Genomic DNA, 24,133 nt, shown 5'->3' on the forward strand with positions numbered 1-24,133 from the left:
AAATGCAGTATTACAAAGAACAATCCCAAACCCTGCCAGAGTCAGAATCCAAGCTGACACCCGTCAGTCAGTCAGGGTGGTGGCACAGTCCCATTCAATGGTGGCTGCATCCTCCTGCAGTGGCAGATGTGGTTCAGCTGGAGCAGTGCTCCTGGAGAAGGTGCAGTTTCCTCTGAAGGTCCAGGGATGATGTGGAAAGGTCTGGCTTTCCTCTGGAATCCAGTGGAAAGAAGGTGCCTTGGTGTCCAAAATCTCAGTTTTTATCTGGGTAGGAAAGGCTTGGCTGCTCCCCTGGCTCCTCCACCACCTCTGCACACAAGGCTGAGCTCCTCCCTCTAATACCCTGGAATTGTCTGAGGGGAAGAAGGGGAACATATGGACTAATTTTAAATGTGCATTCAGAACAGTGCATGCCCGTGGAGCTCTCTGGAACAAAGGAAGGCTCATTCAGCACAAGGATCTCCTGGCAGAAGTGGAGACATTATCAGACAACTACTAGAAAGTGCTCAGTTACCAGCCAAAGTGGCTCTCATACATTGTAAAGCTCATCCATTTGGAAATACATCAGTTCATGTAGGAAACTGGCAGATAAAGTTGCTAAAGAGGTGGCAGAGAAAAGCATCCTGATAGTTGCTGCATCAAAATGTGTGACTTTTCAAATGTAACCCCAGAACACCAAGCCAAAGATAAAATGCTGGTAAAACTGAATGGCCCTAGCTTTAAAATATGGTAAGTTTTGCCAAAAACGTTTTATTAAGTAGTTTAATAGTAATTATTGCATTTTAGTGTCTTAAGTCTTTCTAGCTATTCAATGATTTAAGTGGAAGTAATTGTAAAATAAATAATTAAGATCACTTTCAGAGGGGGGAATTGTTAGAAATTATATAACTTTCCTAATACTATTCCAATTATTTGTTTTCATCAACTTTTTATAATTGCTTTAATTAACCATAAGCAGTGCAGTTTTCCACTGGAGCATGAGCAAGTTTTCCACAAGCTGCTGGTAGAGGAACAACCTTTTGGGAAAATCACTGAAACTTTTAAGTTTTGCTAAACCAACCTTGATGTACTTCACTAAACAAATTCTAGGATAGAGAAATGGTGCTGAGAACTGGACACCAGGAATGCAGAATTTGCAGATTGTGAGGACAATTTGTAGAAACCAGAGATAAAGAAGAAGCTAACAAAGATAATTCAGCTTTTAGTGTACTGAAAACTCTATCTGGGAAAAAATAAGCATAATAAAAAGCTGGAAAGTGGACTAATTAACATTGTTATCAAAAATCAGTAAGAAACGAACATGTTAATTTTAGTATTTTGGATTAGGCATTCTCTATTGCAATGCCAGATGTACAAACTGCTGGACATGATGTACATGCTGTGTACAGGAAAAACCCCTGTTTAAATATCATATTTTACATCATATTTATAATTTTTCTCAGAGGAAACATACACATGATAATAATTTCCCCAAAGTAATTCACAAACATTCCCTCCCCTTAGCATGTGCATTATTCTGCCCTGGAATTCCCTTTGGTCCCAGCTGGTTGATATATCTGATATATCTGACCTGGTGAACTGGGGCTTCTTTGCAAATGAGGAGAGAAGTTGGCATAGCTGGCCTAGTTCTTTAATTTGCAAAACCTTAGCTCAATGGACTGTAGTTTTATTCCCTTCCTTGGTAAATGTTTATCCTGCTTTCGATAGCGTGGTTCCATAGACCAGTGACTTGGCAAAATGAGCAAATATTAGCCCACCAGGAGCAAGCAATTCTTCATCTGAGAATGATGAAGTGTGAGAACTGAGAACTCAATAACAAATGGAAGATAGAATATTAATTCATGAAGAGAATGATGTAATTTATAGGCAATGAGCATTAATTTTTTGCACAAAAGACACTGCGAAAAGTTTAGAGTGGGCGTGCGTGCTGAGTGGAGCTGTCCCCACGCACCCTGGTGCTGGGAGTAAAGGAATGCCTGATTCCTAATATTAAAAATAGTGTAAAACAGTTTGATTTACCCTGACGGTTTCAGTGACAGCGGGAAAAGGCTCTGCCTGTATTTTTTAAGCGCTTTTTATTAAGTTAATAATACGAGGAAGGTATGTGTGTGCCAGCCACTGCCGCGGGCGCTGCTCCGTGCTGAGGCGCTGTCCCGCTACCTGGGGGCTGCGGGTGCGCGGCGGGGCCGGAGCGGCGGCAGCAGCCCCCGTGCCCTGGGGATGTGCTGGGGGGCTGCGCCCGGCCGCTGAACCCGGGAGGCAGCAGGGCCTGGGGGAGGCAAGGGTGAGCCCCCACTTACCAGGGGCTGGCCCCATCTGGGCGGCTCTGCCAGCCCAGGAGGGGTCGGCAGGAGGGTCACCTGCCTGGCCACAGACCCCCAGAAATCAGGTGCAGACCCAGCAGACAACCAGTCCCTTCTTACCCTGATCCCCGTGCCCTAACAGAGCCACACCTGACTCATCCTGAGCCCTGGTCACCACAGGAAGCTGGTCATTCCGGCCCCTCGGGATGAATCCACCACGGCCCAGCAGCTGGCTCACTCTGGCCTGGGGAGGAGAGAGCAGCTGCTGCAATGTGCGGCAGGATTCAGCATTCCTTAACAACCCTCCCAAGCCAGCTCTGCCTGGGGAAACTGAAGGTGCAGATTCACCCTGGATATTCAGCATCACCCTGCCAGCCTCCATTACACATGCCATGTCCCTGTCTTCACCATCCCTACCTTGTCGGGGAGGGTCACAACTGCTTGTTGTGATTCGCTGCTCCGGAGCGAATCCTGAGTAGGTGGAGCTGTGAAACTGCTGCTGGCATTGTCCCCATGGCTCTGAGGCACACGGGGGACATTGCCATGGACCATCGGGTCCCTGTGGGAAGGGCAGAGGATCCTCAGTGCCCAGCCCTGAGGCATCCCAGGCTGGACCCTGCTGTGCCAAGGAGGGACTGGGGGGGCTGCCTGCAGGGGCATGTCCCTCCCAGCTCCTGTCCACCTGCTGCAGGATGAAAAAACCCATCCCATACAGGGAAGAGCCCTCCTTGCTGTGGCAGGGCCCCCCTGCACTCCCAGAGCCAGGGATGTGCCCCCAAAGCCCCTACCTTTGGCTGTGCCATTGTTCCTTGATGGGGGGCAGTGGCTGCAAATATGGGAGTGTCTCGGGGTACCTGGGGAGGGCAGGAGTCACAGGTGTGTGCCAGGGCACAAACAAGCTGTGCCTGCTCAAGGCAGCACTCCCACCCCATAGGATTGCAGCCCATGGCATCCTGCTGCCTGCAGCCCTTGGGCTGAGTGCCCACACCCCCTGCTGCTGGGCAGGGCTGCAGAGGGGGCTCCCCACACCAGAGGCTCCCGAGCAGCCAGTGTCCCCCCGTGGCCAGCACAGAGGGTCACTGCTGGCACCGTGTCCCCCACGGCAGCCCCGCTGCCCCCGATGCTCTGGTGCTACTCACGGGCCAGGAACCTGCATGGAGAGCATGCGGTCACAGGACAGGCACGAGAAGGGCACTGGCAGCTGCCTGAGGAGGGGAGAGGAGAGGCTGCCTGAGCTCCTGGGGCCACAGCCCACAGCACACAGGCAGCAGCTCGCTGGCAGCAGCCAGCTGCCGGCCTGCCACTGCCCAGAGTCACAGGGGGCGTTTGCAGGGGGAACCCTGGGCCCTGGAGCCTGTTCCTCCCCATCCCCAACCTGCTGGCTGATGCCAGGGGAAGGGCACAGCATCCTTGTCACCATCCCAGCCAGCCCTTGCTCTGCTTTCAGCCCCTCTGGGGCACCAAATCCCCCGTGTGCCCGGCCAGGAGGGCAGGGCACGGCCCAGCTCTGGGACACTGCGAGCCACAGCCCTGCCTGGGAGGAGGAGCTGCCATCTCACACCCTGGCTTCTGGGAGCCTTTGCACCCACACCCCCATTTTGCTTTGGGAGGGCTCTGTCCTGCAGCTGCCCCCTCCTGGTGCCTCCTTTCCTGTGTGGAACCTGCTGCTGCTGGAAGGAGTAGGTGTAGCTGCTTCATCAGCATCCCCATGGCTCATTTAGCAGCGAAATTGGTACCATGACAGGGTGCCACAGGCAGTGGCTGGGACAGGTGGAGAGAGTGGGATCATTGCTGTCCCCAAAGCCACCAGAACCTCCATCGAACTCACCTCTTAATCCCAGCAGCTGCGTCATCCTCCCTGATCTTACTCTCGAGCTCTGAAATGCTTCTCTTCCACATCTCCACCATCTGGTTACGGAAAGCCTTCAGCTCCAGGCGATCCAGCTGTGAACAGTGCACAGCCTCAGCCAGCTGCCCCGGGGTGCAATGTGGAGTCTCCAGGGTAAAGCCTGGAGGGGATCCTCAGGGAGATGCTGCCTCAGGCTCTCAGGTCCCAAAGGTGATGAGCAAAGTAGCCCTCACCTTCGTTTTCTCCACAAAGTTGACCTTCTGCTGCACCTCATTCCAGTGCTGCTTCTGGCCTGAAATCTGGCTCTGCAAATCCTGCATCCTCTCATCCAGCCTCTCCAGGTTTGCTTCAAACTGGCTGCAGTTGACTTTGCTGCCCAAGGCAGCTTTGTCTGCCTTCTAGCAAAGGGGGAAAGGGGTGAGGAACAGCAGGCAGGGCCAGCACGTGTGAGGGACAGGGGGAGCAGTGCTTCCTCCAGACCATCATGGCCCTTTCAGGGTGCTGTGGCCCCTGATCACCCCAGTGAGGTTGGTCCCACCATCTGAAGGGTTTGGGACCCCACACGCTCAGGAAATCCTCCCTCCCAAGGCCAGTTCTCCCACCCAGCCCCCAAGGGACAAGGGACATTTGTCACCCTGCCCAGGAACCCCTGGGCTGGCACAGGGGCCCCTGGAGACTGTACCACGTCTATTGCTGCCAACATCTCCTGCTCATCTGCTTTCTCCTGCTGCAGCTTCTCCAGAGACTGGAACAGCATCTTTCAGCACAGAAAGGAACCCATGAGATCACAGCAGGGTTGGAGCTGCCTCCTGGGGCACAGTCCAGGAGCAGGGAGCACACCCCACTCCCCCTCCCCAAAAGCCTCGAGGAAAGGGACTTGGAAGCAGCAGAGTGCTGTGAGCAGGAGGGCAGGGAGGCAGATTGCTTGTGATCCCTGCCTGGGGTCAAAAGCAGAGCTTGGGGGATGCTCTGATACCAGAGCAGTTTCAGCCACACACCTCGATTGCTTTCTGCTTTTCTTGAGAGTCCTTCTGAAGACTCCCTGAGATGAAGCTGAGCTTCTCATAGTCATTTTGCATCTGTACAACTGAGGCACGCTTGGACTGCATCCGTCCTGTGTCCTGCTCCAAGGAGGAAAAACATCTGATGCAGACAAAAGGGGCCTGGCTGCTCCACTGGGACAGACTGGCATTACTCAGCCAGTGGCCACAAGCCCTCAATGTTAACAGGATGTTTGCATCAAGGCTTTAATTTCTGCCCATGCCACTCACTGGTCCAGGCCAATGTGGGGCACTTTGTGTCTCCCCCACACTGCAGCACATCCAGCTGGTGGATCCTCAGTCCCCCATGCTGCCATCTGCCTACCTGGCCCCAATGGCTCATCCTCTCGAGCTTGCCCATGGCCATCAGCCGTGCCTCCAGGGAGTCCACCTGCTCCTGGAGTTTCTCACAGTGCTGCAGGAGCTGCCCCAGTTGCACGTTGATGTCGAAGGTGCAGCTGGAGCACTCTGCCTTTACCCTGTCCTGCTCTGCCTGCACGGTCCATGCCACCTCCCCTATCTCAGCCAGCTGCAGGAAGGGCAGAGGGAATTGGCTCAGGAGAAGGGATGAATGGAACCAACAGTCCTGCGTGCTGTGTGCCTCAGTGGCCCCAGCCAGCTGGGGAATATGGCTGGGAACCCCACCAGGATTACTGCACCCAGCCAGTGCCTGGTGGGAGTCCTTCCCACAGGACCTCACCTGCTCGTTCAGCTGTTTGGCTGTCTCAGCCACCAGCTGCTCCAGCATGGAATTCCTTGTCTCCTGCTGCTCTTCCATCTTCTGCAGCTCCTGCATCATCTCCTGTTGCATAGCCCTGGCCAGCGGGGTGGGGACAAGGGCAGGGTTATCCCTGCAGGGCTGCTCTGGCACTGTCTTGTGCCTGCAAACCAGGATGCTCCCAGACCCCCTGGGAGCCCTGCAGGGTTTGAAACTTCTGTCCTCTTACTCAAGTTGCTTAGACATCTCCTTTCTGCTCTCTTCTTTCCACTTGGGTATTTCCACCCTCAGTTTTTTAATGTCCTCCTCCAGCTTCTTTATCTGGGAAGGGCAGTGACAGTAGAGTCGGGGCACAGACAGCATGTTGTCCCAGCGTGGGGGCACATCAGCTGCACAGAAAGCCCCAGGGCCCCCCATCCTTCCCCCAGCCCCTCACTCCAAACCCTGGGCTCACAGAGCTGCACTGAAGTTCCCCAAGTGCACCCAAAGGTGACACCACCCCATAGCTCACCAAGGCAGCCAACTCCTTAACCTTCTGTGTTGTTTGTGACTGTGTTATCTTTATCTTGTCAATCTCCTCACGGAGATTCACGGAGACAGAGTCCTAGTGGAGAGGGGTGGTGGGAGTCAGTCTCTAGGGAGGGTCTGTGGGGGCTGGCAGGGCTCTGTGGGCAGCAATCTCCATGCATCCTGCCAGGCCACAGCCCAGGGACTGGCTGCTGTCTCAGACCCACAGCTTGCTCTCAGCAGCACTTCACCTTGTCCTGATCCTTCTGCAATGTCTTCATGGCCTCTGCCGTGGCTTCATGGCCTTCTGCAGTACCCTGAGGGAAAAAAGGGATGTCAGAGGCGATCGCCAGGGCAGCAAAACCCCAGAGTCCCCCCCTGGCTCAGTGCCAGGGCTCTGAAGCCCATGCAGATGGCAAAGAGCTGCTGCCAGGGGCTCAGCCTGTGCCTGGGCAGAGAGGGCAGTGCCAAGCACTGCAGTCTGAGGAATGGAGAGGGGCTGTCTGGTGGGGGAGTGCCCAGGGCATGGGGAAGAGCCCTTTACCTCGGACATCTTTCTTATTTCTTTCACTTCAGCAGCTATATTGGCAAGTGAGGGGCCACTGAGCTGGCCTGGCCATGGCTCCTGGGTGGTCAGGTAGTGTGTGTCCAGGTGCACCAGCACGGCCTCCAGCAGCTTTCGTATGGCTGCAAAATGCACGGTGCCATGCTCGGGTGCCCCAATGGCAAGATCCAGCAGCTGGGAGAGGCTGAGTGTGTCCAGCGATGTTGCCATGTCTGCACACACTCTGTCCCTGGTTGGTCACAAGCCTTCCTGCCCAGCTGAGTGTGTCAGGGATGAGGAAAAGCAACAATAAGAAGGATGGGTAGCCTGCAGGCTTCTTCCTCTTTCCCCATTGGTGAAAGGACTGGAGCTGGTCTGCTCATGCCTCCATCACAATTCCTGTTGCCAGGCACCACACCCCGCCCTGGGAGCCACAGGATCACAGACTGATGAAGTCATGGAGTCATGGAATGGTTTGGGCTGGAAGGGACCTTGAAGATCAAAGGAACGTCTTTCCAATCCCTTGCCATAGGTAGGAACAGTTTCCACTACAGTAGGTTGCTCCAAGTCCCATTCAGCCTGACCCTGGACACTTTCATGAATAGGGCAGACAAAATTTCTTTGGGCAACCTGTGCCAAGGCATCATGATCCTCACAGGGAAGGTGTTCCCAGCACCCAATCTAACCCTGCCATCTTGCAGTGTGAAGCTGTTCCCCCTTGTCTTGTCATTGGAGGCGGTTGTACCAAGTCCCTCTCCAGCCCTTTTGGAGCCCCGTTAAGTGACTGAAAGGGGCTTGAAAGATCCCCTGGCAGGACAGGAGAGGCCCATTATTCTTTTAATCAGTTTAAGACTTGCGTTACAGCTTAGCCAGTTCTTCATCTGCTATGTCAGTGTCCTGTTCTGTGGCATTTCATGTTCTTAGTTTCTTCATGCATTGTGGAGTGGCCTGGATTTGCTGTGCAGGAGAACTGTCAGTGTGAGTCACCATGGGCAAGGCACTGGAACAACCACAAAGTCCCAGATGAAGTCCAAAAAGTACATTTATGGTTGTTTCCTCGCCAAGAAAGGGATCCCCAAAGCAGCCCCCGGGCAGAGGCTGTGGTTAGAGTCAGCAGCCCCACAGAGCTCAGTCCATGTGAGAGAATCACCAAACCTGCTGCTTTCACCTGGTTACAGACATTGGTACTGGGTGGTTTGGCACAGCAAACCCAAGGGCTGCTTTGGAGCATCCATTGGGATCAGCCTTTGCCAGGGAAGCAGTGGGGTGCTGTTCATCATGCCAGAGATGCAGGAGGACCCCTGTCAGCCCCTCGCTGAGCTGTAGGGTTCTTGAGGCACAGACTCCTTTCTCCTCTGGAGTTCAGGGCAGAGTCTTGTGGGTGAAGCCTTTGCACAATTTCCTCCAAGTCAGGTTTTCTATCAGTTGGACAGTCCATAAAGAAGACAATGAAACTGCTCCTGCCAATGTCCCCAAGGCCTTGGGGGGGAAGACAAATAAAGTTCTTCCCTTCAACACCTGCCTGCCCCTTTCCAAAACATGCTCTGTTCACCCTTAGTCCTTCCTGCCCCAAAGCTCTATGGCAGAGATGTTTTGCTGAGGGGATACAGACCTGACTTATGAGCCAGCAGAGGAAATAAACCATAGAGGACTCTCAAATATGCTTGCAATGATTGGGAAACCTGACAGCATGGAAAGGGAATATAGTTACTGCATCCTGACAGTGTCAGCCACCTTCTGCTTCTTTGTCAGATGTGAGTATGGGAGCCTCCTGCAACTCCTCTGTGGCACATCTTAGCTTTAATGCCTTTAATCACTATTGCCTCCATTTGTTTTTTTCACCTTTCAAGATTTTTTCTTATCCCTAATTTCTTGAGCTTTGTGTTGCATACAGTATGAGAAAGAAAACCAGCATCAAAGGCAGCTGTCGGCAGTAGTGACCAGTCAAGTTCATTTGCAGTGACGTGACAAGGCTTGTAATAAGCAGCACATCTAGGGAAAAGTATAGCAAAGCAAGTTCCTTTCAATGATGTGTGGTTTATTGTCCAAATATGTCTTGTAAGAGATTGCAGGAAGATGAAATAAGAACAATGAAGAAGAACTAAGAACAATAAGTGAACAATTAATTATGATCATGAAATAAGAATAATGAATAGAGAACAGGAAATGAAAAAACAATGAACAATGAAACAGGAATAGGAAGGTAGAACAAGAAAGAAGAACAAATAATTTAGGAAGTTAGAACAAGAAAGAAGAACAAATAATTTAGAACATTAATACAGAACATGAATAAAGAATGAAGAAAGTGAATTAAACTGGCTTCTCTGCCTTCTTCACTTTTTTCATTGGAGGCTCCAATCCAACTGGAGACCTTGGCTGTGGATGTTGTGTTCTGTTTGGGGTGAAAGAAGGACATGATGGAGCAGGGCCTGCTCCAGGAACCGAGTGAAACTGAGCTCAGGCAGCTGTTGGGCACTTTGCTCTACCCCAAACTGCCCCATGTTTGACTTGTCCACATGGGAGCAAGGGGAAAAGGGCAGCTTGTCTATCCCTTTGGCAGGCTTTGCAGGGAGCAGCCTGATGCTGCCCAGCTCAGTGCCCCTGGGCAGGTCAATGCTCTGAGGGAATGGGGGCACAGGGAAGCGGTGCCCGGCTGTCCCCCATGTCCCCCATGTCCCCCCACGTCCCCCCGTGTCCCCATGTGTCCCCCAATGTCCCCGTGTGTTCCCATGTGTCCCCCCGTGTCCCCCCGGGAGCTGCTCGTGCTCGCGGGGGCCGGTCCCCCCTCAGGGCCCCGCCGGCGCTGGGCAGGATCAGCCCCGGGCAGCGGGACAGCCGCGGTGCCCGGCTGCAAAGCAGCTCTGACAGGGAGCGCTGCGGGAGGAAACCCGCTGGGCAGCCCCTGCTGCTGGCCCTGCGAAGGGCAGAGCGGGAGGAAGGTGACAAACGAGCTCGGGCTGTGGCGGTGCAGAGATGAAGGCACAGCCGCGCTCGGGGCTGCGGGCCGGGCCCGAGCGGCCCCTGAGGCGGCGGCAGCGCTGCTGTGGGGATTGCAGCGGCAGCGCCGGCAGCGCCAGCCGGGCACCATCGGCACCTGCCCGCGGGGATTGCAGCGGCAGCGCCGGCAGCGCCAGCCGGGCACCATCGGCACCTGCCCGCGGGGATTGCAGCGGCAGCGCCGGCAGCGCCAGCCGGGCACCATCGGCAGGGCCGCGGCCTCTGCAGCGCTGCTGCTGCTCCCAGAGCGGCCCGCAGCCCCAGAGCCGCCTCAGCGCCGCGGCAGCAGCAGCACCGGGGCTTGGGCTGCTGAAAACTTCCCTGAAATGAGCGTAACTTACAGCCAGTTCAGTTCTTCTGTACGCACTTGTACAACACTGTTAGAAATGAGAAACGAAAAGTCTCGATATTCAGCAAAATTTAGATTGGTTTATTTTACTTAGACAGTGCAATGCAGCGCTGAGGAAAACATAAGAGGTTACCACCCACTCCACACTCTGTCGAACTTCAGTTTGCAGCTTCTCTTTGTAGTATGGTTTTCTCGTAGTAATCAATAATTGTTGGGTTTTTTGCTGTCATAATTTTGCCAGGTAAGCAGCGATGGTCAAAAAACATCCATGAGATCTCGGGGTGATTTGAAGTCTCTGAGGGATTTGTCAAGTCTCATAGATAACCATCTGCTCTTGGTAGATAAAACCCGGCAGAATTAGGGAAGTCTGGTCTTAGTAGATAAGCCACAATTGATTACACAAAGGCAGGAAATCTGATTTAGCAAAATCTGTCGGGGCTATGGGAGAATCTTGTTTTGCAAACTGGTAGTAGATACAACTTATTTAGAAAACGTAATATTCATAACAGGGGGATTTAAACCAGAATGATTTCATCTTATATTTCCCTTTTTCTAGGTCCATTCCTCATCTAAGTATTCTGGATTATACAAACTCCAAAACTTCTATTATTAACACAAATCTTTTATCAATTATCACGAACACAAACTATTAGTTTTCAGTGCAAAACCGATGATACAAAATGGGAAACAGGTGCTGAAGTGCTGCTGCTTAGGGTCTTGAAGAGGAGTCCTGCTGCAAAAACATGTTGGGGCTGATAAAGGTGCTCCCCTTCCCTCTTCCCAACCTGGGAACTTCTCTTTCTGGGATAGAATCACAAAATACATGCACTTTAAACTTACAATAAACACCTTAAATTACTATAAATGCAGTTTTGATTGCACAATTATCCAGCTGTGGATCAGAGTGTAAGATTTTAAAAGACTAAGCAAAGGATATTTTTTTAAGTATTTGACAAAGAATTTCTCTATACCTTAATGAGCTGGCCCAAAGAAAGAAAAGCAGAAGAATTAGCAGTCTGTTCACAAAAGCATTAAACCATATTCACATCCAATATCCAGAAAATTAACACAAGTCTGCACTGTTTAGAGTGAAGTGCATTGTAGAGGAAGAAATGTGAAGCTGGGGTGTTATGAACTGCCTTGGATGTTCCCTTCACTGGCTCATTTTGGTTCCTGGCAGAAGAAATAGGGGCAATCAGAACTTCAAATGAAGCACTTGGACTCAGCATCAAGCAGTGAAAACCAACAAGAACACCTGAACATCAAACCATGGTGTTCTGATAGTTGAGTGAAGGTGGACATTTATTTTTCATAAACTCTTCTCTCTTGCTACCTTCAATGCAGCTAAAACAAGCCCCCAAAATCTAATTTCTGTGATGTCACCAGTTACACAGGAGTGTAGTTTCTTGGCCAGAAGAGTGACAGTGTGGATGCTCAGGAGTGCAGGTTTCTTTCAGTGAAAAGCAATCCCTTCTCTGCCAAAGCACTCCCAGAACTGTCAGCAGCTCCATCTCCAGGTGTTTCTCTGTGGGAGCCCAACCCTGTGTTCAGATCTCTGCCATCCTTAAGCCACGTCAGGGCCATAGTGCCCTGTGGGCTACAGATGCTACAGTGACTACAAATATTGGCAGAAAGGTCACCTGGAAGCCTTTCCTAGGGATTGGTGCAATGTAGGACCTCTGTGGGGGGGAAAAAATTAGTCTTAATTGGCAGAATTTCATTTCAGGGCATCTTGAATTGCAACAATATTTTGGGAGCTATTTATTATATCTGCAGATTTGCTGAGATTCCACATCCTTAGTGACCTGTGTCTGATTCAGGTCCTCAGGAACCAGACACACAACCCCTGTGGTGGCAGATCCTCACCCCTCAGCTGCTCTGCCAGGTATTTGTTGTGTTTCAGGGACAGAAAGCTCCTGTGCCTGGCTGATTGCCATCACTGCAACTGAAGAGCCATTGCCTCGAGATGCTCACACACAGGAACTGATGGCATCTGAATTCTACCAGCAACCATCCTCTCAGTGCAGGGCTGCAGCACACCACCAGCTGAGCCCAAAAGGGAGGACGCTGTGACAGGGCAGCATGAAGCATCCATATTTCCATTCACCCCAAACTAAAGCTATGTTTAGAAGCACAACACTGAGGCGTCCAGAATTCTTGGTCTCTCTTCTACAGACAGTGAGTAAAAGCCCCAAATTTGAGGTGCAAGATACCTGCCACATATCCCACAGTCCCCAAACCCACCTTCCCCAGTGCAAGAAAGAGTCAAATACTGACAACCAGACTCTTCTCAGATGGGAGCACATTCAAAGTTTATTTCTAATAATATGCAATTGTTATAGTGTGTGCCTGTCATTATTGTAAAGCCAATAAAAGCAAACACATACAATCTGGAATCTCCTCGTGAGGAGGAAACAGGATCTGCAACTTGGCTCTCAGCCCAATCATCCCAAGAACAAAACCAAGAGAATCACCTCAGGATTTACCAGTGTTGGAGTTTGTACCCCATGTCCCTGCAAGCCTCACAACGTGAGTCTGCTCAGGAGCAGATACATGATACATCTGTGTAGTGACCGTGGCTGCCAGCTGTGGCTCACTGACTCAGTGCTCATTGACAGGGAGGGAGAGTGAACATTTGCAAGCTGGATGGAAATAGCAACTAACATTTATTAAATGTTTTGGCACATTCCAGGTTCACTCTTACAGAATCTTCTGCCTTCTAGTGGTAGTGGGGTTTCACATGAATCTTCAGTCTCATGCTTGTTTTTCACCTGCAAACACTTTCATGTGTTGCTTCCTGCATCAGGAACTCTTGTCCCTGTAAAACCAACAGCTGCTTTCTGAATCTTTAGCTTTGTAGTTAAAGATAATATTTTGTAGCTTCTCTCTTTGTCTCTGTCTCTCTTTTAGAGAGCTGAGTGATCTAATGCCTTGCATCACACCAGCTGTGTGTCCCTCTACTCAATACAATATATAAGAGAGGCAGAAGAATCTCCTCAGGACACACATACAAACACCATGTCCCAGACAGTCCCAGCCATGTTTGGCAGAGGTGCTGCTGTAACCTTGTGCTGGCTCAGTTCTTCTGCTCAAACATGACCCTCACACAACCCTTTCTGGGTTTTGCCCACACCTTGCTGGTGTGAGGTTGGTGGAGTGTGGCCTTAGGTGGTTCCCTGGCGACCCAGGCGCCCGGGTTCCGCCTTGGAACCCCGCCTCTGTCCTGGGAACTCGGGCACTTGGCTGCTAGCTTTGGGGTCATGGGCTGGTGGTTTGTGGCCCTGATGCTGGTGTTAGTCCCCTGGCACCCTAGAAACCCTGCCCTGTGGCTGTGGCTCCTGATGTCCTGCCTCCCTGCCGTGCATCCCTGCCTGCTGTGCTTTGGGCCCGCCCTTCAGCGGGCACGGCTCTGCAGTTACGTGACTGGGCTCCCTGTCGAACACCCCAGACATAAAATATGCATTGCCGACCTTGTTAGAGCTGCTAAAAAACTTTCCTCTGTCACTGTGGGTATGTCATGAGTCCCTGGGAACACCAAACCCAACAAGGATCCTGCCCAGAGACTGGTCCCTCCTTTCCACCATGGACATCCATCCCAAAGGGGATCCCAACCCTGGACAGCACCCCAGAGCCCTCTGGGGTTTCCCATTTCAGCCAAGGCACTCACAATGACACCGAGCAGGATCCCAGGAAGCTGGGGACCCTAGGGACCCACCCTGGGCTCAGAACCATGCCAAGGTCTCCTTGGTCCTGATTTAGCCCCCAAGGGCCTTTGGGAATCCCAAACCTGTCTGGAACCCTGAAAATGACCCAACCATGGCCAAAGACACACCAGGGACACCTTGGCCCTACCTGGGACCTTAGGAATCCACAGGGACAGCTGACCTTTCCTAGTATTCCTTAAATCTCGTTCAGGACTCCAGGAATCCCCAGAAACCCCCAGACTTTCCCATCTCTGAAACTCCAACCCTAATCTGTACTGACTCCTGTGTCCCTGTGTTGGTTCTAGGGTCAGGACAGCGTGAGGAACTTCGGGACATCGTCATCGATGCTATGAATTATATAGAGGACCAAAAGGGCAATAGTGAGCAGTGAGGGATGTGAGACAGGACATGGGACATGAGACATGGGGCAAGGGGGGTGGGATGAGGAGGCCTTGAAGGGGGATGAGGTGGAGATGAAATATAAGATATATGAAGGTCTGGAAGCTGTAAAGGGATATTTGGGGAATCCTGAGAGTATATGGGTTTCAAGGTATTCAGCTTCTTGGGGAGTTTGAGAGGATATTTGGGAATATATCTAACTTCAGGAGGGATATATGGAGTGAAAATGAGTTGTGTAAGGGATCTGTGGGGTCTGGGAAATGTTTATGGGGACCAGAGGGAGGGTACATTGTCTTACCTGGACATTTGGGACACACCAGAACCCTTTATAGTGTCTCTGCGGGAAGCTGTCAAAACAATCTGGATGAAGCTGAGTGAGCTGAAGAAAGGTGTGTGGCCACCCTGGGACCCCCTGTCCTAGAGAAACTCCCAGGGACCCCATCTGGGCTGGCCAAGGGCTGAATCCTGGCAGCTCGTTACAAGGATGTGGGTCCCTAGCGATGTCCAGTCTAATGCTGCTTCCTCCCCACCAGTTCCAGCCTGCATCCCACCCTGTGGTGAGTGCCTGTCCTTTTGCCTTGCCCTCCCCTGTCTCCTAGTACATCTCCCACTTCCCTGGGACCACCAAGTCTCTCTTTCCCAGGATTCCAGCCAGATGCCCGTGTCTTCCAGTGTGCTACCTGCCGCTTTGTGGACTGTCAGTTTGCCCTGGACTGCCCAGGTATGGGGACATGAGACACTGTTGTGTTAAGGGTAAGGAAATCTTCCTCAATTTCCTCACATTCTTAGATTATTTTTATAGTGTTTTTTATGTTTGGTGGCACTTGAGTGACTCCAGTTACACTTCTGGTATTTATTGAGGTCAAATGGTCTAACTTAGCTTTTAAAGGTTTGGGTTAGAAGAATGCAGAATGTGTGCTCAGCAAGGGTGGTCATACATTGGAGGCAGGTAGCTTTTGGGATGGAAGTGTGTTCAGTATTTTAATGAGATTATAGTGAACAAAGTTGATCCAAAAGACAGGATTTCACCACAAACATCCCTGGGGATTCCTCTCATTTCTCACCCATGGTCCCACGCTGAGCACACCTGCCCAAGGATCCCTGTGCCTATCCCTGCAGCCAGCACAGCCCCATCATCTGTCAGGGCACGTGCAGATGTGAGCTCATGAGCCTGTCAATGCTCCCAGTGCAGGACCTGTGGACCTACACAGATGAAACCATTGTGCTGCACTGCAACGTGCCTTTCAAGATCCCCAAAGGCACGCCCGTCACCTGGCTGTTTGTCCCAAATGTGAGTTGCACATGGTCTTGCAGGGGGTGAGCAGATCTTCTGAGAGGGACTGCTGCAGGTGCAGGGACTGCTGCCCCACAGTGTGTGGGCTGGAGGTAGCAGCTGTAAGCACACACAGGATGCTTGCTCGTGTGAAGCAGATCCGTGTGTGCAAATGCAGAATCATAATGGTTTGGGTTTAAAAAGGCCTCAAAACTCCTGTCATTCCAGTCCCCTGAAACATGTACAGGGACACTTTCCACTGTCCCAGGCTGCTCCAAGCCCCAACCAACCTGCCCTTGGACACTTCCAGGGATGGGGCAGCCACATCTTACCTGTGCCAGGGGGAGAGTGGAAGCTTCAGACAAAGCTTATTAAAGAAGCTCTGCTGCTGAGTCTAAGAGTCAGAAAGAATTCCTTTGTGTATTTAGATTCTTTCAGAGAGATGGGTTCAGATGAAGGTAAATCCTTCCTTAGCCTCAGAATTTGGCAACAGTTTAAATCTTAGGAATTATTTTGGCCCATGAGTCCTAATGATGGCAAATCAGATATATTTCTAAAAATTAATTATTTAATAAACAAATGAACAGGCAAAATAGATGAAAGATCTTAATCAGAATTAGTACACAGTATAAAAGAACTACTGGTAGATTACAGTATAACATAGAACAGTGCATTATATCAAGGTATCTATGTTAAAGCTAGCAAAATATTATTGAATAGGATCCCAATGTAATTTACCACCAAAACAACAATAATGTACACAGATTTCTTCATTCAACCCCTGGGGGAGTAACTGGGAAATAGATATCCCTATTCATGGGAGAAACTCCACACATTTCCAGGAAAATGTATAGAAGCTTTCTGCTTTGCACAAGTTTGCTGTGGCTTTTTCAGTGTAAAGGGACTTGCTGTCAGTCAGAAATCCAGCTTATCTTCCATGTTTCACTTTGACAGTAAAATATTTATTGGTAGCTGGGTGCTAACTGAGTGAGCAAAAATAACTCATTACAGAGAGATTTTCCTGTTGGAGTCCTCTGACTGGCTAACAAACACCAGATGAGCTCTTGTGGGGGATGAGGTGCTCTGCTCCACAGGGCCTCACCACACTCCCAGGGAAGTTCTTCCTGCATGTGCAGGGAGTGACTTTTGTGTACACCCTGGTTGTGCATCCCTGGGTGTGGTGCTTGTGGGATGGAAGGTGTGTGCACCTGCAGCAGCAAGGATTGCAAGAAGCATGGAGGGGACACGTGTAGGACGTGCAGGACACAGGTACCTTTGTGTGCACATGCACAGTTCTGTGTGCCTGCTGCTCTGGGGGGTGCTGATGTGTCCCCCACACCCCAGCTGCGCACACAGGACATGGCACTGTTCAAGAAGGTGAATGGGAATCCAGAGAAGCCCTTCAGTCTGACCATTGAGGAGCCTGCTCCAGGAACTGTTGCCTGTAGCATGGGGGAGCCTTCCAAGCCCATTGTCCGCAAGTTCTTCTACCTGAACGGTGAGCCCAGACACCTGAGTGCCCTGGGGCAGGGAGCAGCGTGGGGCAGAGGGGCCCTGGGACACCTGGGCCCACGGGAAGGGGGTGAGCAGGGTGCCAGGACACCTGGCTTCGTGGTGGACAGGTGGATCAGAGCATGTGTTCCCTGGGGCCTGACTCCTGTGTGGATGGAGCAGGGTCCCCTGGATGCCTGGGTCACTGGGGACAGGGGGATCTGTGGCTGGAGCAACAGCTGCAGGGGTAGCTGGTCCCTGGGTGCAGGACCCCATGGCCTGAGGGGTCTGGGTCCCTACAGTGTCAGAGGGAAGTGTGGAGGAAGAGAAAGAGCTGCAGGATGTGTTCAGCACTGTGCTGCAGTCGCTGGATGCTGAGAAATCCCAGCCCCACGTCCCAGCCCTGGGGCTGGCTGTGGCTGCTGGCTCCACAGTATTCGTTCTGCTGCTGCTGTGAGTACTCCTGACCTGGGGAGCTCCACTCCAAAATTCCCCATGCTTCTGGAGCTCTTCACAGAACAGCATGGTGCTCCCTTACCCCTCTGTATTCTCAGTCCCCCGGGATTCCCTGCAAGTACAAGGGGACCCAGGTATCCAAGGGTGGGCCAGAGACTGCCAGCACTCCTAAATTCACAGGACCCTCCATGTCTCCTGGGACTCCCTTTGTCCTCTGGCCCATTCCAGGATCTCCCCCTTGCACCCAGTAGCACTCCAGGCTGTCTTTATTTCCCCTAGATTCCCTAATAGCCCCTGAAACCCTGCAACTTTCCCCTGTTCTCCCTATAACCCTTGCTGTCCCTTTGGGGGCACCAGTTACAGCCAGTTACCCCAGTTCACTTTTAGCTTCACCCTTAGGCCCATCAGCTGCTCCATGGACCCCCCAGTTGCCCCTTGAGCCCTCCAAATGCCCCATACACCCTGATGGGAATAGGGTATCCTCCCTGCTCCCCCTTTCTCCATTCCTCCTCCTGTCTCCCAGGGCCACCTGGCAATGCCTCTGTGTCCGTCAGACCTGCCACAGACGTGGACATCAGGGCACCAGAGAGGATTCCAGATCCCTGGATTCAGTGTAGGGGACTTCAGCACACGGATCCATGCCAGAGAACCAAAATTTCTGCGATTATTTTTCTTGTGCTGGGTGTTTGGATGGGAATAGTCTTAAAACAGAAATACAAAGTTCTGAAAACCTGGATTATGCTTGTGATAGAAATATTGGGTTTTTGGGCTTGCAGACATTAAAACCAGGTACTGGGCAGCATTTCCTTTCCCTGGGTGAACATCCCAGCTGCAGAGCTGTCAGTAATGGTGACAGTGCAGGGTGGGGAGAAGGGTAGTAACTTGACAGACTTGCTTTGGAGTTGCCTTAAGCTGGTCAAGAATTAATGGAACTGGTTGAGAAATACAAGGGATGGGTCCCTTGGCTGCCCATGACTCCAGCAAGGGCCAACAATAAAACCATGTCTGAGCAAAGCTGGCCAAAAATCATGGTATCAAAATGGAATCTCAGGGCAAAAAGAGGAGGGGATGCATCTATGCTTGCTTGAGATCAGCAGATGGACAATGTCTCTCCTTCTCCCCTGAAGGGATGCCTCTGGTTGAGCTTCACACCTCCAACTGCATTGGAGCAGACCTGGGAATAGTTATGTCTATATAACTGGGTCAATATATATTTACAGCTAATAGATCCCTGTTACTATCCCTTCTGTCATAAGACATATTAACACCCTGTAATTAGTGCATTTATCACCAGCAGTCCTGAATCTGCTTTCCTGATCCTTCCCTAAACCACACTATTTGTGAACCTGGATTGTGCAAGTTCCTATTCAACTGGGCTAGGCCATGTTGGCAAATTGCACTACAGGGAATCTGTGATCTCACAAGTTCCCACTGAGCACAGCCAGATTTATTGTGCCAGATATTGTATCAGATCTTCTACTTTAGTGCACTGCCTGTCCCTGCCGTCCTTTCTGAGTGCCTTACAACCCAACTATTCTACCTTTGCATGTTTCCAAATCCCTCTTCCCTCTGAGTGCTTCTATGGATCCCCTCTTACACATTGTCTACACTTGCAACCACTCTCAGGTGCACTCCATTCCTATCCAGCTGCTTTCATATCCTCTTTGCTCCCCTTGTTGTGCTCTCTTAGAATCCCTCCATTGTTCTTGCACGAACAGATCATTGCCATATTTCCCATGTACACTCTTGTGCCCTCCATTTCCCTCTGTGTGCACCCAGACCTCATCTGTCCCCTCCTCAAACACTTAGATCTTCTTTGGTCCTTTCAGCATCTCTTTACTGCTGACTTATATGCCCTGGGTAAGCTCACATCCCTCTTTTTCACAAGAATCAATCTGATTCCCTCAGATTCCCTCTGCTGACCTCCATCAATGCACAGATCTCACTGTCCCTTCAGTGGGTGCTCAGTTCCTATGGGTTCCACCATGATATCCCTCTGTGCACACTCAATCCCCTCTGTTTTCCCCCCATGCATGCTTAGATCCCCTCTGTACATACTCACATCCCCATTGCTGCCCTCCATCCACCTGTTTTCACTCCATTCCTGGGCATTCCTTGCTCTCCTCTCATCCTGCATGGCCACTCTCCCAAACCCAGTGCCCAGAGGCCACAACTGTCTCAACTGACACAGAAACCTTTCATCAGGCCCTTCAGCTGCTTCCCTACAGGTCAGGACTGTGTTCCACTGGGGAGTTGAGTTTTCTCCTGCTTCCCCCAGATACAGACCTCTCCACCACGACCCCCTGGCCATGTCATGCACCCCAGAACCCAGCAGCTGCTCCAAACACTGCCCCACAACAGTTCAGATCCCTGGGGATCTTGGGGCTGCTCTGCTGCCCCACCCAAAGCCAGGCTGGGCTGGACCTGGAGCAGGTTAAACAAGAGCCCCTCGACCTGGCAGCACCAGCTGAGTGGTGGGAGGCAGGGACAGACCTGTGTTTGCTCTGGCTGGTAGCTGTGGCATTCAAGTGTTTACTGAGCAATACTCTCCAAAGTTTGCAAATATGCTGTTCCCAGGGGAAATTCCATCCAAGTCACTAAGCACTCACAGAAGAGACCATTCCAAGGATTCTTGCTGGCTCAGGAATTATTTTCTTTGCAATCCAGAACCATAGGCACCTCCTCACCACCTCAGCTGGTGTTTTCTGCAGGAAACCAGCCTGATCTCTTCCAGCAGAAAAGGGGGTAGGACCCACTGAGCCCGCCCAGTGCAGAGGGCTCTACAAATGCCCCAGTGGCAGCCCCACTGCAGAGCTCTGCACTCCAGAGGGCATTTCCACAGGGAGCAATGGGTGAGTACAGGCTGGGCAGGGAGCAATGGGTGAGTACAGGCTGGGCAGGGAGCAGTGGGTGAGTACAGGCTGGGCAGGGAGCAATGGGTGAGTACAGGCTGGGCAGGGAGCAGTGGGTGAGTACAGGCTGGGCAGGGAGCAATGGGTGAGCACAGGCTGGGCAGGGAGCAGTGGGTGAGTACAGGCTGGGCAGGGAGCAGTGGGTGAGTACAGGCTGGGCAATGGGGGCAATGGGTGAGTACAGGCTGGGCAGGGAGCAGTGGGTGAGTACAGGCTGGGCAGGGAGCAGTGGGTGAGTACAGGCTGGGCAGGGAGCAATGGGTGAGTACAGGCTGGGCAATGGGGGCAATGGGTGAGCACAGGCTGGGCAGGGAGCAGTGGGTGAGTACAGGCTGGGCAATGGGGGCTCTTGCCAGCAAAGGGAGAGCAGAGCTCGGGCAGCTCAGCAGGGGCGAGAGGCTCCATGCAGGGTTCCTGACACTGAGCAGTGGCACCGGGTCCTGAGGGGCACTGGCCACTCTCAGAGCACCAGCTGCTCATCCCCTGGCCCCTGGCTCACCCCAGGCAGGGCCTGCTCCAGGAACCGAGTGAAACTGAGCTCAGGCAGCTGTTGGGTACTTTGCTCTGCCCCAAACTGCCCCATGTTTGACTTGTCCACATGGGAGCAAGGGGAAAAGGGCAGCTTGTCTATCCCTTTGGCAGGCTTTGCAGAGATCAGCCTGATGCTGCCCAGCCTGCTCGAGTTAAAGTAATGCTGGCACTATGGGAAGGATGGTCACATTTCTTCTTTTCTTCTTGTCCCTTTCTACCAGCTCAGTGTCTCCTGTTCCTTGTTTCTCTGCTCGTCTTGGCTGCACCAGGCCATTCTGTGCACACACAAACCATAAACACCTTCAAGAAATCTCCCAACACTACATCGAGTGTTCTGAAGAGAACCAGTAGGTAACATCCTGTGGGCATCTGGTGTTGTGTGCATGTGTTCAGCCAGCTCTGGCTAGGGCAGGACTGTGCACTGTCTCTAGCCCTGGCAGTGCTGAGATGGAGGATGGTGAATGTGTGCCTAGCTCAGGCTGCAGTGCTGTGTGTGTGTGTGTGTGTGTGTGTGCACTGTGCAGGCTGGGAAGAGGGGGCTCTGTGCTTGAAGGGATAATTTTTCCCCATTCCCTTAGTCACAGGCAGGGGCTAGGTCCTCTTCACCTTCCTCCCAGCATGACCCTGCTGTAGTGTCACAAACCCTTTCTCAGGACACCCAAAGGAGCCCACTGGTGTCCATATTCAGTCTCTTGGACTGATATCAGCATAGCTCAGTCAGTCTGGGACCTTTCAATGGGGTTGACTCCTGTTGGTCTTCCATGTGGAAAAGGAACAGAGGGTTGAGGTCAACCCACTCTCACCTTACAGACTTCCCTGGGCTGGGAAAAGTGCTTATCCCCCATGTGCTCTGGCCATGTGAAACTCCCTCCTGCCCAAGGTCTCTTTCTGATGCCCAGGCTTTTGTTCTGTCCCCTCTGTGCTGCCCCAGCGTGGCCCAGGGACTGCAGCGAGGTGCCTGCTGGCAGCCCCAGCGGGGTGTACATCATCCAGCCAGTGGGGCTGCACCCCATCACCGTGTCCTGCCAGCTGGGCGGGGCAGACGGGGGCTGGACCGTCATCCAGAGGAACCGGCAGGACACGGAGGTGGCCTGGGCAGAGTCCTGGAGCACCTACAAGCACGGCTTTGGGAACGTGCGCACCGAGCACTGGCTGGGCACCGAGCACATCCACCAGATCACCAGGCAGAAGCTCTACCAGGTCAGGTTTGTCATCTGGGATGCTGCAAACAACATGAAGTTCGCAGACTACAACCTGTTCAGCCTGGACGACGAGTCCCAGGGCTACAGGCTCAGGCTGGGAGCACACTCAGGGACAGCAGAGGATGCCATGGACTCAGACAACCCCAGGAAAGTGCACAACAACATGAAGTTCTCCACCAAGGATCGGGATCAGGATACCTACAGAGGGAACTGTGCCTCCCGCTATGGGGGGGGGTGGTGGTACTCTGCGTGTTACTCCGTGCAGCTGAACGTCAGGGGGGGCCTGACATGGGGCAAACTGTGCAAGGGGAACTGCAGAGCCTCGGCCATCCTCATCAAACCAGCTGCATACCACTAGAACTCCTGCCCTTCTGTGCACATGGCCAGGCCAGTGCCCTGCTGGGGCCTGTTGGATGATGAGGCCTTGGGGGTGAATGGGGCTGTTCCTCTATATCAACAGCTGCTTTGTTTTCCTCCTGTCCTGAAAAGCAGCAAAGCTCCTGGCTCTGGCTCTGGCCATTCACCTGTGGTGGGTTTTGGGAGGGAATATTATTAGAATGCATCTTTATAAATGCTACAGTATTCAAGCATTGTTCCTTCTGGAGAGAGCTCTATGCTCAGAAACCTAAACCCCTCCTGATCAGCATGTCTTTTGTTCTTTTTGCTTTGTGGGTACAGATGTTTTCAGCAGAAAAATATCCATCATCACCAGCTAACCTAACCCAAGTTGTACTGAGGTCAGGGCAGGTCATGTCCACAAGACATCCCTGCTGCAGTTTGTGTTCATCCTGCAGAATAAAATCACTTTCAGACCTGCCTAGTGTCCTTCATTTATTTGGGAACACCTTGCAACTGCTATCCATTTCCTGCCAGATGCACACCTGAGGCTTCTGGTGCAGTAAGAAAAAGTTTTCAAAGTAAAATTTTTTTATACAACTCAAGTGAGGAATTAGAGACAAAACTTTCACTTAAAGAAGAGGGTTGCATTCCAAGGTGGGGATTTTCCAAAAAGGGAATGTAGCATCACACAGCCAACAGCAAGCACAGGGTGAGAGGGAAGCATTAGGCCAGTTCAACCCTGCCAGCCATGACCTGGAAAGCCAGGCCAATGTCATCCTGCCCCATTATCCTTGTGGATGCTGGGGGGGAACTGGGAGAGTGGAAGGGAACAACTGCAAGGCCACACAGCACCTTATGGTTGGTCTGTCTGGGCCAGTGTGAGGGCTGAGACAGCCTGACATGACAGAGATCCCAGAATTTAAAGATTCTGAATCAGCTTGGGTCTGTATGGAATTGCTCCAGTGCAGTGATAACTCTGTGCACCGGGCAGCTCAGCAGTGGACACAGTAGCTGTGATGTGGTCCCTGATGCTGAGCAGAGGGAGGATGTTGGTCTAGCAGTGCTGAACAGAGCAGGAGATGTGTCACTGGCTGCTCTCATAGATTCACAGAATATTCTGAGTTGGAAGGGACCCACAAGGATCATTGAGTGCAACTGTTCCCTAACAGAGAGCCAGGAATGCAGCTCAGCATCACTCAGGGCTGGCTGCTGGCTGGAATGCTCTTTGTCAGGAGCCCCAAGCCTTTGTCCAGCCTCTTCCCTTCTGCTGGGCTGTGCATCCAGGCTGGAGCACCATGACTTTTTAAACCAGCAGACATATCTCTTAGTTCAGAAGTGCTACTCTCAAGTCAGCTCCAGCTGGGAGCCTTTCTCAACCAGCAGCACCCTGGTACCTCCCTCTTGCCATGGAGCAGTGCTGCTCACCTGCATGTGCCTCCAAGGCTGCCAAAGAATTCTCCTTGAGAACTCAGCAGCTCCTCAGGAGTGATGCACTGCCACAGCTCTCCTGGGTGCCCTG

The 24,133-nt window shown here is 52.0% G+C and overlaps 3 protein-coding genes across 4 annotated transcripts; 2 read left to right on the plus strand and 1 right to left on the minus strand.

Annotated features, from left to right (window-relative positions):
- Window positions 1-2,148: 2,148 nt before the first annotated feature.
- Window positions 2,149-6,713, minus strand: LOC306811330 (uncharacterized protein). The gene is made up of 14 exons (XM_079324925.1): window positions 6,669-6,713; window positions 6,422-6,514; window positions 6,140-6,231; window positions 5,893-6,007; window positions 5,518-5,721; window positions 5,151-5,273; window positions 4,835-4,909; window positions 4,386-4,550; window positions 4,132-4,247; window positions 3,443-3,508; window positions 3,092-3,157; window positions 2,721-2,862; window positions 2,454-2,547; window positions 2,149-2,269 (listed from the first exon to the last, which is right to left on the minus strand). The coding sequence occupies exons 1-14, from the start codon at window positions 6,696-6,698 to the stop codon at window positions 2,157-2,159; spliced, it is 1,494 nt and encodes a 497-aa protein (XP_079181051.1). The 5' UTR covers window positions 6,699-6,713; the 3' UTR covers window positions 2,149-2,156.
- Window positions 6,714-13,535: 6,822 nt separating this feature from the next.
- SPACA6 (sperm acrosome associated 6) lies at window positions 13,536-18,366 on the plus strand. Of its 2 annotated transcripts, none has more exons than XM_079324931.1 (9): window positions 13,536-13,599; window positions 14,317-14,391; window positions 14,731-14,799; window positions 14,944-14,967; window positions 15,054-15,131; window positions 15,598-15,701; window positions 17,028-17,181; window positions 17,477-17,627; window positions 18,154-18,366. In XM_079324931.1, exons 2-9 carry the CDS (start codon window positions 14,361-14,363, stop codon window positions 18,245-18,247), a joined length of 705 nt encoding a protein of 234 aa, XP_079181057.1. In that variant the 5' UTR covers window positions 13,536-13,599; window positions 14,317-14,360; the 3' UTR covers window positions 18,248-18,366. The 2 variants fall into 2 exon arrangements, with proteins under 2 accessions (XP_079181057.1, XP_079181056.1); XM_079324930.1 differs by lacking the exon at window positions 13,536-13,599 and adding an exon at window positions 13,610-13,817.
- A 1,957-nt stretch (window positions 18,367-20,323) lies between these two features.
- LOC306811338 (fibrinogen-like protein 1-like protein) lies at window positions 20,324-23,092 on the plus strand. The gene is made up of 3 exons (XM_079324941.1): window positions 20,324-20,482; window positions 21,295-21,420; window positions 22,005-23,092. Exons 1-3 carry the CDS (start codon window positions 20,479-20,481, stop codon window positions 22,631-22,633), a joined length of 759 nt encoding a protein of 252 aa, XP_079181067.1. The 5' UTR covers window positions 20,324-20,478; the 3' UTR covers window positions 22,634-23,092.
- Window positions 23,093-24,133: the final 1,041 nt, after the last annotated feature.

The sequence above is a fragment of the Erithacus rubecula genome (genome assembly GCF_903797595.1).
Source record: "Erithacus rubecula genome assembly, chromosome: 22".
NCBI classification, from domain to species: Eukaryota; Metazoa; Chordata; class Aves; order Passeriformes; family Muscicapidae; genus Erithacus; species Erithacus rubecula.